At 41.9% G+C, this 15,066-nt stretch overlaps 1 protein-coding gene across 1 annotated transcript in view; it reads right to left on the reverse strand.

The window, feature by feature from the left end:
• Nucleotides 1-15,066, reverse strand: part of ESR2 (estrogen receptor 2) — a 73,129-nt gene that overhangs the window by 17,150 nt on the left and 40,913 nt on the right. Inside the window, exons 7-8 of the mRNA XM_078448173.2 lie at nucleotides 14,722-14,860; nucleotides 6,825-6,958 (exon numbers count right to left, since the gene is read on the reverse strand). Of these exons, the coding sequence (XP_078304299.2) occupies nucleotides 6,825-6,958; nucleotides 14,722-14,860 (273 nt within the window). The remainder of the gene's footprint in view (nucleotides 1-6,824; nucleotides 6,959-14,721; nucleotides 14,861-15,066) is intronic.

Consider the following 15,066-nt stretch of genomic DNA (forward strand, 5'->3'; position numbering starts at 1 on the left):
ATTTTTTCCAAAGAAGACATATAGATGGCCAACAGACACTGTGAAAAGATGCTCATCATCACTCATCAGCAGGCAAATGCAAATCAAAACTACAATGAGATACTACCTCACATCTGCCAGAATGGCTAAAATCAACAACACAAGAAACAATAGGTGTTGGCAAGGATGTAAAGAAAAAGGAACCCTTAGGCATTGTTGGTGAGAATGTAAACTGGTGCAGCCACTGTAGAAAACAATAGGGAGGTTCCTGAAAAAGTTAAAAATAGAACCACCCCATGATACAGTAATTGCACTACTGAATATTTACCCAAAGAATACAAAAATACTAATTCAAAGGGATACATGAACCCCTATGTTTATTACAGTATTTACAATAGCTAAATTATGGAAGAAGCCCATGTGTCCATCAAAAGATGAATGGATAAAGCGCGAGCGCGCGCACGCGCACACACACACACACACACACACACACACAGGAATATTACTCAGCCATAAAAAGAATGAAATCTTGCCATTTGCAATAACATAAATGGAGCTAGAGAATGCTAAGTGAAATAAGTCAGTCAGGAAAGATGAATAGCATATGTTTCACTTATATGAAAAAGAGAGAGAAACTAAGAAACAACTCTTAAATATAGAAAACTGATGGTTACCATGGGGGAGGTGAGTGGAGGAATAGGTGATGGGGACTAAGGAGTTCACTTGTCATCAGTTCACTTGTTCACTCAGTGGTCAGTGATGAACACTGAGTAATGTACAGAATTGCTGAGTCAGTATATTGTACACATGAAACTAACAGAATATTGTATGTTAACTATACTGGAATTTAAAAAAAATTAAACATTAAAAAAGTAAAAAACAAAGTATGTACAAATCTGGGATTATTAATTCCTTAAATGTTTGGTAGCATTCTCCCAGAAAAGCCATCTGGGCCTGGAGTTTTCATTATGGGAAAGTTTTTAACTACAAATTCAACTTCCTTAATAAATATATGGCTACTCAGCATTTTAAAATTTCTTCTTGAGTAATTTCTGTCTTTTAAGGAATTTTTCCATTTCATCTAAGTATTCAAATGTATTGGCATAAGGTTGTTCATAATATGACCTCATTATTCTTTTTAATATCTGCAGAATAATAATGTCACCAGTAATGTCACCTCTCTCACTCCTGATAGTGGTAATTTGTGCCTTCTTTCCTTTATTCTAATCAGTCTGCCTAGAGGCTTAACAATTTTATTGTTCTCAAAAAAAATCAGCTTTTGGTTTCCTTGATATCGATTGCTTTCCTTTTTTCTGTCCCATTGATTTCCACTCTAATCCTTATCATTTGTTTTCTTTGGCTTACTTGGAGTTTCATTTGCTTTGCTTTTCCTAGTTGCTTAAGGTTGGAAGCTAAGGTCATTAATCTGAGACCTTGCTTTTATTTTACTATGGGTCTTGAGTGCTATAAATCTCCCTCAAGCTATGGCTTTAGCTGCAACCCACAAATTCTGCTACAATGTATTTTCATTGTAAGTTAGTTCATAATATTTTCTAGTACTGCTTTTGATTTTTGTCTGTGATCCATGGGTTATTTAGATGTATGTTATCTGGTTTCCAAATGTTTGGAAATTTTCCAAGACCTTTTTATTAGTGGTTTCTAATTTAGTTTCACTCTATCAAAGAAAATCCTTTGTATGACTTAAATCCTTTTTAACATATTGAGACTTGTATTATAACTCAGAATATGGTCTATCCTGGTAAATATTTCATGAATACTTGAAAAGAACATATTTTCTACTGTTGTTGGTTAGAGGGTTCTATACATGTCAAATAGATCAAGTTGGTTAACGATATTGTTCAAGTCTCTATATTTACTGATTTTCTGTCTACTTGTTCTGTATTGATAGAACAGAGGGACATTAAAATTTCCAACTATAACAAGAGATTTGTCCATTTCTCCCTGCAGTTCTGTCAGATTTTGCTTCAGATATTTTGACATCCTCTTTTTAATGCATAAATGTTTAGCATTTTTATGTCTTCTTGACAAATATACCCATTTACCATTCTGAAAGAAACTTGTTTAATCTTTAAATAAAACCATATAAACAGTGTGGAGTGGTTTGCATTGTTTGTTTGGTCTCAAAGTGCTTTCTCAGTCTGCAGGATATTTTACTGTCCCTCTTCCACTTCCTAACACAGATATAAATCCCATATAGCTATAAATTTCACATTTAGAAATTCAATTTGTGTGTATTTCATATTTTCCATGTCTCCTCTAAATCTGCTCATGCTTTCCTCTACCTCTTAGACGTTTGGAAAATAGTTATAGTAATTATTGTTACTAAACTATTGTTTTAATGTTCTTGCCTATGAATTCTATCATCTGTATCATTTTGGGGTCTTTTCCAGTTTATTGGTTTTTCTCCTTATTATAGGTCATGTTTTCTGCTTCTTTGCATGCTTGCTAACTTTTGATTGGTTATAAGACATTGTGAACTTCACCTGGTTGGGTATTGGATATTCTTGGATTCTTTTAAATACTCTTGAACTTTGTTCTGTGATGCAGTTACATTACTTGACAATAAATTTCATCCTTCAGGCGTGCTTTTAAGTTTTGTTTGGTAGGATCAGAGCAGCCTTTAAGTCTAGGGCTAAGTTCACCTCACTACCAATGCAATACCTTTTTGGATACTACATCCAGTGTCCAGTATATTACAGTGTTTTCCTGCTGGGTGGTGAGCACATGAACTATTCCAGCCCCTGTGTGAATGCTAGGGATTTTCTGTCTGCTCCTTTCTGATGGCTCTTTCCCTGTCTTTGGTTAGTATCCTCATAAGCATGAGGTTAATGCTCAGAAGAAAACTTGAAGGGCACCCGCTACAGATCTCCAAAGCCTATGCACCCAGCTCTTTCTCTCCAGTAGTCTCCTCCCCTGCAAATCCCAGCTGCCTTGACCTCCCCAAATTCACGACTCTGTCCTCCCTGTGCAGGGAGACCACTGGTGTCTATTTGGGTTACCTCTCCCTATGGAACCTGGTAGTTGGCTCTAGATAGTAAACTGGGTGATCCAAGAGTTCATTTCATTTGTGTGCCTTCTCTTGGGGATCACTGTCCTGTGTGGTCTGTTGTCCAATGTCCAAGGTCTATTTTGTATATTCTCCAGTTTTTCTTTTTTTTAAATTTAAGGTGGGAAAGTAGATTCTGTCCCTATTTTTAATGTAACGCTACAAATAATCCAAAACAACAACAGCAAAAGCCTATACCTTCAAATGCTTAAAATCTAGCACACAAAAGACCCCTCTCTCCTGACAATGGAAATTTCCCAGGAGAAACAGAATCCCGTTTTCCTAAATGCATTTGACAACTGTTTTGACTACCAAGTGAGAAAGGAACTTTGTTAAAAGAAGATTTCCTAAATATAGATTGAGTATAAACAAATTCTACTCAATTTACCACCACAAATGGTAATTACGTCACATGCCTGACTCACCCTCTGTAATTTTATGATGGCAGTTCTGTCAGATGCTGCAGGAGGGACGCTGTAGCCTTGGTCTTTCCCATTCGCACAGATGATACTTCTAGCTTTCACAACAACACAATATGATGTCTCGGAGGCTAAACTGACAGTAAGAAGCCTTGCCAAACAGAAGGCTTTCTACTGCAAAGTGGTGTAACAAGAAGCACATGGCTTTGCAAGGAGCACTTTGCTTCACAGAAAGGAGTTCTAAATTATTTCCAAAAGTAAGAGAAGCCCCATAATCTAGCACTTGATTATCCTCCTGTGCCAAGATGGGAATGAACTTTTCAAGCAACAAAGACAGAAATCACAGCACACGTGTGACGTAAGGTCTGTAGGTGGATTCAAAGAGATCAGGAAAAGTCCATTTTCTTCCACGATCAATTTCAAAGATCTCAGTGGGACGTACTCTATACACACATCACCTTAATCGCTGATGTAAGCCTCGTATTATGTTGTAAAAGGTGAATGGTACAAATGTCAAGAAGGTGCCAGAAGCGCCAGAGCATTTAGGAGCCTTCTTTGGCTTTCTCTACAATTTTCATTCGTCCAACAGTTGACCATTTCTATTCACAAACTGTTTTCTGGAACTGGGGTGGAGAGTGCACTGGGTATAGGGGAAATGCCCTGCTAGGCAGGTAGGGCCAGATTGAAACCCAACTGGGAAGTACATAAAGGTTGTCTTCGGGGTCTCTATATCTCCTTCTTCATTTCCCCCCTTCCCCTCCCTCAGGACTGACTCTCCCTGCCCAGATCCAGCCCTCTATCTCCATGCTCCATGCCAAGGCTCAAGAAGCACTGGTCTGTATGTCTCCCTTTCCCTCTCATCAGATCTAGTGCCAGTGGCCAACAGTACGTGGGGGTGTTAGACACGCAGGAGAGTGTAGGTTACAGAAGGAGTGGGCAGGTGCCCAGAAGGTGGCCACAGGGTCTGCATTGAGTTTTGGCTTCAGGAACTGCTGCTTTGGATGATTTAAAATAAAGTGGCATCAAACGATCCCAGAGATTCCCATTGTTTCCAGCATGAAGTTGTAAGATTGGATAAAATCTAGGTAGCAAAGCCCCATATGATGCCCAAATGAAGTTATCCGTAAGTCATCACTTGGAGGATTAAAACTTGCATATACAAAACAACAACAACAAAAACTCGCATACCCATATTATTTCAGAAAGAAATAAGCCAATGAGAGTAAATAGCTAAGCAAAGCAAGCAATACCAGGGACAGGAGCTGGGCCAAACACCAGGTAGGTGGTAAACTAAACAGTGTCAACACTACATAAAAACTTAGAAATGTGTACAAAATAGCACAACTGTATTTACTGCAGCAGTGTTTATGATGGCAAAAAAAAAGCTGTAATTAAGTAAAGGCCCATCAAAGAAATGGTTGAACAATTCAGACAATGTCCTCAAAGAATGAGTTAGACCTCTCCTAGCTGACCTGGAGGTATTTCACAGCATTTTGGAAAGTAAAAACGCAAGACACAGAGAAGTATTTGTATATATAGGTATCCCAACTTTTAAAATTATGCTAATTTTTTAAAGTGAGGTTTTTTGTTTTTGTTTTTAATTTTAGAGAGAGAGAGAGAGAGAGATAGTGTGAGCTGGGGAGAGGGGCAGGGGCAGAGGGAGAAAGAGAGAGAATCCCAAGCAGGCTCCACACTCAGCACGGGGCCCCAAGTGGGGCTCAATCCCACGACCCTGGGATCATGACCCAAGCCGAAACCAAAAGTTGGACACTCAACCAGCTGAGCCACCCAGGTTCCCCCTAACTTTTTTTAAATAGGGGGAAAAAGCTTATCTATGTGGATATTGGAGGGGGGACGTATTATTTTAAAAGATTATTAGAGGATAGAAGAAGGTATAAAATCTATCCTCTGGTTGTTAAGACTAGCTAGTTGGTGTTGGGCTGGAAGGGTCAAGCCAATAATTAGATGAAAGTAGGCCTCTTTCAAAGTCTTTATAATTTTTAACATAAGATGCTCTGCTGTTTATGTAAAATTATACATATAAGCCTGTGTGTGCATGGGTATCTCCCTCTCTGTGTATGTGTGTGTGCAAATATCTATCTACCTATCTACCTACCTACCCATCTCTACCTATGTACCTATACATCTATCGAGAGCTGTCTGTCTACCTATCTATCTATCTGTCTATCTATCTACCTATCTATCTATCTACAGAGAGCTGTTAAAGACTGGTCTCCAAACTTATGGTGGTTATCTTGCCCAGGGGCGGGGAGAGATTCCTGGTGATTTTTTTCTTCCTTGTATGTTTTTCTTGTTTGAATGTTTACAAGAACCAGGTTTTACTTATATAATAAGAAAAGAGCAGCAACACTACCACACCCATGTACCTCAGTGCCTCTCTCATTTCTCACTTCGAACCCCGATGTTTCCTTCAAGTCAGGCCCTTCCTCCCTGGCCCCTCCACAGCAAGTCCGTTCAGGCTCTCATCGTCCCTGATGACTCTGTGTAGGCCCCTGCCTCTGTCTCTCCCCTCTCCAGCCAGTCCTCCACGTGGAAGCCACAGTGATCTCTACAGAACGCTTCTCTGTCTGTGATACTGCCCTGCCTGGACCTCTTCTAGGGCTGCTCAGCACCCCAGGGGCAGTTCTCGGCCAAGGCGTGCAGTGTAATCTCTGGTACCACCCTGCACAACCATACGCACCTCCCTCTGCTCCTCTGCACAGCCTGCAGCTCCTGGCCCTCCTTTCATTCCTCCTAGTGCTTCCCTTGTCCCGCCAATGTATGCCCATCCCTGAAGACGCACTCAAACCGTGTTTCCTTCTGCAGCCACTCTTGTGTCTCTCCTGGTTTCCCACAGCACTCTGTACCTACTCTATTAGACCACCGATCACTGCTTTTCATAATTTGTTTTCTCTCTCTCCCTCCCTAGACTGTGAGCTGTTGGAAGGCAGGACTACATCTTCAATGGCTTTACCAAATGAATAAATGAAATCAATGAATGAATGAATCTGTAAAAGCAAAAGAGTAAATATAAATGCGGGTCAACCATGTAAAATGCCTATATAAACAATGAACAAAGCTGTAAAGTAAGTATTTTAAAGTTCTTTTTTTTTTCTTTTCCAGCTTGAGCCACTTTTTAAATTACTGCCAGTAATTCAGCCAGTGAATAATTCACATTCAAGTTACCAAAAGTTAACTACTGTTTCAATCCCTACAAAATGAAACAGAGAAGTCAGAAAGGAAGCCATTTTTCCCTTTTTAAGTAAAATAAGAAGTTTGATACTGTTTTTCCCACCAGGCTAGTTCTAGAAACAGCATCTCTCCCCCATAGAACACAGCCCAGCTGTGTGGCTACTTACTGGAGTTGAGGAGGACCATGGCCTTGACACAGAGATACTCTTTGTGTTGGAGTTTTAACTCACGGAACCTTGAAGTCGTTGCCAAGAGCATGTCGAAGATTTCCAGAATTCCTTCTACACATTTCCCCTCATCCCTACAAAAGTTTGTTTGGAAATTTAAGAAACATGCAGCACTAGGCAACCAGCAAAAGCAATGAGTATTTTCTTGTTAACCTCAAATTTCATCTTGAACACCCTTTAACTCTGACAAACCGGTAATGAAAGCACATCCAGTGATATAAAATTACTAGAATAATCTTCACATAGAGAGGATAGGGAACTTCTATAAATTCTGACAGCAAACATTTGAATAAATGCTACTGAGACAAAAGTGTGCATTAGAAATGCATTTTCCTTCTACCCGCGCACCAAATGTTTCCTTAACAGATTGCCGTTTCTGTTGATCATTTTCCTTCCTAGACCATTTCGGCCAACCAGCCCTAGTTACGACACACGTTGCTAAAATGAGACCTTCCGTGATCCCATCAGAAGACTTTGAAGGGCTAATGAGGAAGACTGAATGATACTGAAACAATCCTTCATACCGGAGGGCTTAACTCACTTCCTGGAGGTCATGTAAGAAACTGGTGGGGCAACTAAGAGACATTTAACGTAACTTGAAAAAAAGCCAAAGAAATCACAATGCGAGAAGACAGATTAGAATCAGGAAAGGAAGGTAGAAATGGAAATATGCACATTTTTGACTTGCCAAAGATTATTTTTAAGCAAAGGTTTTAGACAAACTTCAAACCATATAATCAAAATTCTTTTGAACATTCATAGAAATGAATTTTTATATGCGTACTTTTGAAGGAAGTTACTTGAACTGTATCTGGAAAATACCAGCTTCAGTTCACTCCAGCCAGACACACATTATTCTGCCTCACTGCTCCCCCCAAAATCTTCTATTATCATCAGCCATAGTCATTGGAAGCCCTTGACAAGCAGTTAGATGATTTTCCCATGAAACTTCATTTGCTTCTTAACACCTGCAGAGCATGATGAAGGGGAGCCTGGCAGAGGTGGGTGTCTGCGGGTTTCATCCTTAGTCTCCCACGCAGCCCCTGAAGGGAACCTGAGATCTTCAGAGAACTGACTGTTCCCTCTCCTCCTCCCCCCAACTCCAAGCCAGGACGTTTCCAGTGATGGCGGTGGCTGGAGAAAGGGCCTCTGCGGAATCGAAATGGAGCACCGATGGCGGTGAGTCTTTCCCACTGGGTTCTGTGAAAGGACAGCAGCTTGCCAGGATCCTGCATTCCACAGCATCCAAACCCTCGCAGACTCACCTGCACAAAGCTACAAGCAAGCCAACTGCAAGTTGCAAACAAATATGGTAACTTCTGCAACCACCTGAGGCTTTCCGAACATGCACAGGTTAAGTGATAAAACGCCAGTGCCTCCTAGAAGTCACTCATAGGGAAAGGCCACCTTGGAGAATCAGCCCTGGGCAAAGGGTGCCCAAATCGGTAGGAAACCTCCAAATCTCCCCTCCTCCCACCTCCCCTGCTCTGGGCTTTCCCAGGCAGCCAGCTGTAAGTGTCCAGTAAGGACAATGCATGCTTTGCACGTAGTGAAATACCTATTCCCTGAAGGCCCCTCATGCCACATAATCAAATCACTATGCTTGGGGACAATTATTGGAAATCGTAATTGTTGGGCTTGAGGTGAGCTGATGCTGAATAAAACTGGTTCTAAAATGTCTTGGGGGGTCAGGGGCACCTGGCTGGCTCAGTCTTTACAGCATGTTACACATTTGTAATGACTATTTTAATGATCATTTCTTTATTTTTAACAAGAAGAGTGCACGTGCATGAGTGGGAAAGAGGCAGAGAGAAAGGGAAAAAGAGAATCCCAAGCAGGCTCCCCTTCAGCACAGAGCCCAAAGCGGGGCTCAATCTCATAACCTTGAGATCACAACCTGAGCTGGTATCACGAGTTGGACACTTAACCGACTGAGCCCCCCAGGTGCCCTGAGCATGTGACTTTTTTTTTTTTTTTAAGTTTATTTATTTTGACAGGAGAGGGGCAGAGGGAGAGAAGGAAAGAGAAAGAATCCCAAGCAGGCTCTGCACTCTCAGCGCAGAGCCCAACAAGGGGTTCAAACTCACAAATCTCGAGATCATGACCCGAGCCAAAATCAAGATGACTCACCGACTAAGCCACCCAGGCGCCCCAGAGCACGTGACTCTTGATACCAGGGCTGTAAGTTCATGCCCCACGTTGGGTGTAGATATTACTTTAAAAAAAAATCTTTGCAGGGGCACCTGGGTGGCTCAGTCAATTAAGGGTCCGACTTCGGCTCAGGTCATGATCTCACAGTTTGTGAGTTCGAGCCCCGCATCGGGCTCTGTGCTGACAGCTCAGAGCCTGGAGCCTGCTTCAGATTCTGTGTCTCGTTCTCTCTCTGCCCCTCCCCACTGTGCTCTGTCTCTATCAAAAATAAAAAAAAAATTTTTTTTTAAATCTTTACAAAACTAAATAAATAGGGGCACCTGGGTGGCTCATTCGATTAAGTGACCAGCTGTGGCTCAGGTCATGATATCACAGTTCGTGGGTTCAAGCCCCATGTCGGGCTCTGTACTGACAGCTCAGAGCCTGGATCCTGCTTTGGATCCTGGGTCTTCCTCGTTCTCTGCCCCTCCCCCACTTGTACTCTGCCTCTGTCTCAAAAAATGAATAAACATTAAAAAATAAAATAAAATGAAACTAACAAACTAAATAAACAAAACAAAATATCTCTGGGGACAAAAACAAAAAGCCCCCCAAGTCCTTCATTGATTAACAGTTTGGCTCTTTTCTTTGAGACCCAGTCAGAGGTGGGGGGTCATGCACATGTAGATGCATGCATACTCACACCACTCCCAAACAGTATGATAAGAGGATTCATCTGAAATCAAAACCATTTTGTGCAGAGGTTGCCACGTGTACCTAAAAACACATCCCTAAGTATTGAAACTAGTATAATTTCCTCATTAAAATGCATGCCATTTTTTTAAAGTTTATTTTGAGCGAGAGAGAGAGAGAGAGAGAGAGAGAGAGCGAGCAGGGGAGGGGCAGAGAAGGGGAGAGAGAGAAGATGCCAAGCAGTCCCAATGCGGGGCTCAAATTCATGAACTGTGAGATCCTGACCTGAGCTGAAACCAGATGCTTAACTGACTGAACCACTCAGGCATCCCAAAATGCTTGCCATTTTAAACACAAACTCATATTTCAAAAATGGAGGGAGGGGCACTTAGGTGGCTCAGTCAGTTAAGCATCTTACTCTTGATTTCAGCTTGGGTCATGATCTCAGGGTTTGTGGGATCGAGTCCCACATCAGGCTCCATGCTGACAGCTTGAAGCCTGCTTGTGATTCTCTCTCTCTCCCTCTCTCTCTGCTCCTCTCCCACTCATGCTCTTTTTCTCTCTCTCAAAATAAATAAATAAACTTTTTTAAAAAATGGAGGGAGAGTTTATATTCTAGAGCATCCTAAACCCTGAGAAATGCTATAACTCACTGTAATCAGAACATGTATACCTCATGGAAAAAGTGAATCTCTCAATGAATTTTAAAGAATCAGGTTTGATTGCTTTTATTAAATAGATGTGACAGCCAGCCATTTCATTCAAGGGGTGGCACGGTTAGAATATTTGTATTCACTTCACAGGCTGGAGAAACCAGGTAATTTTTGTAGACAATAAATGAGAAATACAGGAAATATGGGACAACACCTCATAAATAACACCCTACTAAAGCTCTGCCTTAAAATGAGTCTTACAGAGGAAGGACTTTTAAATACTAAGTTAATGAGATCTATTACTCTTATTTTATAACTATGGAATGAACTGAACTGGGCGTTAAGGAATTAGGATGGGGGACACCTGGGTGACTCAGTCTGCTGGGCATCTGACTTCGGCTCAGGTCATGATCTCACGGTTTGTGGGATCAACCCCTGCATCAGGCTCTGTGCAGACAGCTCAGAGCCCGGAGCCTGCTTCAGATTCTGTGTCTCCTTCTCTCTCTGCCCCTCCCCTGCACACGCTCTGTTTCTCTCCATCTCTCAAAAATGAATAAATGTTAAAAAAAATCTAAAAAACAACAACAAAAAAAGAAATTAGGATGGGATTAAAAGATTTGAATTAAAAAGAGAGAACAGGGCACCCGGGTGGCTCAGTCAGTTAAGCATCTGACTTCAGCTCATGTCATGATCTCAGTTTGTGAGTTTGGGTCCCGAATCAGATAAGCTTGAGCCCCGCTTCAGGTAAGCACGAACCCCACTTTGGGGGAACACAAGCCCCAATTCAAGTGAGCCCTGCTTCCCTCTCTCTCTCTCTCTCCCCTCCTTCTACCCCTCGTGGGATTTTCTCTCTCTCCCCCTCTCTCTTTACCCCTTGCTCACTTACACGCTTTTTCTCTCTCAAAAAAAAAAAGAGAGAAAGAACATATGACTTGAATTTTAAAATACTGAAACAATCCATCAGTCAAACCAACCCACTCATAAAAACTTACTTTTGCACACCATTTGTCCATAAACTAGGGCTAAGTAAAGGTAAAATTAGTAACTACATGTGGAATGTCTTATTGTGTGATAACCACTCCTTTATAAAAGAAAAAGATTCTATTTGATCCCAACGACAAAATGTTGAATGAGTGGACCTGGCTTTGGGTGCACCATTTTGTACCCACGTTCATATCTGGTGGCAGCACACCTGTGGCTGGAGACCATAGTTTACTTCTGTATCAGGGCAACAGGTTGGGGGCTTAAAGCTTAACACATGGAGAAGACTTAAATATTGAACAGAAATGAAAATTACGTGCGTACCAAAGGGAGATGAAATTTTTAAAGTGAAGATTCTTTGGGTATCTTAAAGAAAGTCGACATACAAAGAACTAATGTGAATGCAGACTCAGTACACGCACAATGATACGAGTGCACGGAACTCCATACGCATCCACAATGAGGGACGTGCCCAGATCCAAACTCCCTCCGATTTTTAAAAAAAATTTTTTCATGTTTATTTATTTTTGAGAGAGAGACAGAGTGCAAGCAGAGGAGGGGCAGACAGAGAGAGGGAGACACAGAATCCAAAGCAGGTTCCAGGCTCTGAGCTGTCAGCACAGAGCCTGACGCAGGGCTCGAACTCACGAACCGTCAGATCATGACCTGAGCTGAAGTCAGATGCTTAACCGACTGAGCCACCCAGGCGCCCCTGATTTTTAAATAATACTTAACATTAGACCGTTTCCTGTTGATGCCAAGGACATGACATGTCTTAGCAGATACGATTTTTCCAGCAAATAAAAGCTCAGATTCTGTGGTAGATCCTCACATGAATTTGTGACTCTAGTAGTTACCAAGAGAACTACCTTGTTCGAAATAAGCTGAGATAACCGGCTCTTCCTCTCATCCTCAATAGGTCTAAGTTTTCTCACTGCAGAAGCCTCAACAAGAATAAAGGGAAATAGGAATTGTTGCCTCAGTCTCCACAAGTGGGCTAATTTAGTTATATTCACAGCTTTAATGGTCACACCACCACGTGAAGGCACTCTGATGGGACAGTCTGCCAAAAGAGAGCGATTTTTAAGCGGTGTGCAAATTATTTATTCATGTTGCAGAAAAACCTCATAATAGAACTTCTTTGTGACGCATCACCTCTGACTCTGAATAAAAAACGTTTCAAGCATATTTGAAGCAACAACTCCTCCAGAAACATACCCATCACATAAAACAATATTTATCTGTAATAATAGATGCACAAAAGAATTGAACTATCTTATCTTAGACTTGAAACTCTAGACCTCACAAAGTTTATGTGTTAACAATATTAGAGGTTGCAACAAAAAATAACCACCACAGGCACTACAAAAACAAACAAAAAAATGCTTGCTCACTGTGAACGCATTTACGATTCCAAAGGCGCCTCTCCTCTACTCAAATATACTAGATTTGTGTGCTGGGCAACACAATACTTTCAAATATTTATAAAAAGTAATGTGAGTCTATTAAAAATCATTTGTAACAAAAATTACTTCTTGTTTTCCTTCTATTACTTAACCGAAAGGTAGGCCTAAAATTTGTCCAGGATTCGTGTCCGTTTACAGTAAATTCCATCCACAGGAATCAAAGAACTCACACAAAGAGGAGAGGTGGTTATACTAAAAACCAGGAACGAAACAGTCACTGCACATAAACATTAAATGCGGCATCAATGTAGAAATCAGGACAAAAGGCAACAACGACCCAATTCCGGTGTCTGCAAATGTATTGATTCAAGGCGTGAAACTTCTTCCTAGCACTAACTTCTAGGAGAAGTGTGTGTGTGTGCGTGTGTGTGTGGCTTCATCTGAACGCCAAGAGGAACATAATGAGTAAATGAACGATAGTGACGGCTCAGCAGGGGGCTTGGCTTTCCAGGCTGCCTTGCCAGATGGTATCCTCCGTGACAGGAAGAGGAGGAGGTTTCTGAAGTGGGCAGAGAGTAGAATGGAGTTGTCCCAAGATAAAAGAATCAAGTAGAAAGTCACTTTGCCTCTCAGCCTCCTCCTCTTTCCCTTTTCAGTTCTCTGTCCCTCTGAGGGGCATGACCCATTGTACAGGTAACTACTGTCAGAGTTAAGAGCATGGACTTCACAGCCAGCCCCTACATCCAGCTCTACCACTTACTACCCTGTCACCTTGTCACCACAGGCAAATTACCTGACCCCCCCATTTCCATAACTGAAGGATAAGGATAATAATGGCACTTACCCATAAAGGGCCGTGAAGATAAAATGAGTTAACACATCAAATGCTTAAGATGGGGACTGATATATACAAGCCAATAAGTTGACTGTTTTGATTGTTACTGAAGGGTCTCAGCTTCCAGAACCTACGTTCTTCTATGGTTTAACACCAGGGCTTGCTCCTGCTCTTCCCAAAGGCTCTGTTCTCCACTAAAACAGTGCTTTGTCAACGGTGTCATGCAGAACAAGAGGCGAGTGGGTGCTAACAACTTAGAGGCATCACTTTTCATCTGTGTAACATGTGCACGGGGGTCTCCTGATGATCTAAACAGGCAGTTCCAAGAGTTGGGGGCAGACATTTTCCATTCATATAATGGCTCCTTCTACACTGTGCACAGAGTCAAATGTGACTGAACATTCTACATTAGAACTTTCTCAAAATAAGGAACGTGGAAATCCATTTCCATGGAGAGATTTTCAAACTGCTCAAATGTATTCCAAGAAAGTGTCCCACTTTTCCTACTAACATTTTTAGTGTTGTATATTCTGGTTTTTCCTCCATGAACAGTTCCCCTGAGTCAATTAAAAATTGGTTCCTTTTCTGCACCATCTTTAAAAGAAAAGGCGCAATCGAGTGATGGCATTGGCGCTATCATTCCCCAATTTCCATTACCTTTCGTTTGGTTTTAATAACCATTCCTTCCACTGCTACTGTCAAAAATGCTATAGAGCGTGCAGTTAGAGTCAAAGCACATTAAAATAAACTGCAGATCTGTAAGAATTTTATCACCTGTCCAGGAAGAGATAGGCATGGTCCCCACAAGTGGAAAGAACAGCAGGGCAACTTAAAATTATAAACTGAAAATGAAATTTCTAATGCTGAAAAATCTAAGTTGACCTGCACACTTACTAGCCACATATTCTGCAAGATAGGGGCTCTTATAGTCTGACCTGTAAATGTCACCCCACTGCGGGTAAGGATAAGTCACAGGACACTGAATCTTAGTACCCATGCTCTCCTTCTTGGGCTCTTGACCTGGTGAGGGAGCTCATGACATTATCATCCTCTTGACTGACCTTTCAGGTGTGAGGTGTGAGGCAGCGCCCGGGGCTCAGACAAGTCGGGAGGAGAAACGCGATGCATTTTTCTCTCACCTGTCCAGAATGAGGTCGGGAGCAAAGATGAGCTTGCCGGGGTGGTCAATGGAGCGCCACATGAGCCCCACCATCAGCACCTCCATCCAGCAGCTCTCCAGGAGGCGCACTTGGTCATACAGGCTGAGCTCCACAAAGCCTGGGGAAAGCAAGAGGCCGTGAGAAACACCCACCCTCCTCCTCGGCTCCCAGTGTCTGTGAAAACAAGAGCAAGTTTTCACAAGCTACGAAAACACCCACGACACAGAGAAAACAACCAACGTTTTAAAGCTGCGGCTACACGCTGCCCTAAGGAAGGAAACTCTGAACTCTGCGTGTGCAACTCACAACGTCCGGCCTTGGACT

Source organism: Panthera onca, chromosome B3 (assembly GCF_046562875.1).
Source record: "Panthera onca isolate mPanOnc1 chromosome B3, mPanOnc1 haplotype 2, whole genome shotgun sequence".
NCBI lineage: Eukaryota > Metazoa > Chordata > Mammalia > Carnivora > Felidae > Panthera > Panthera onca.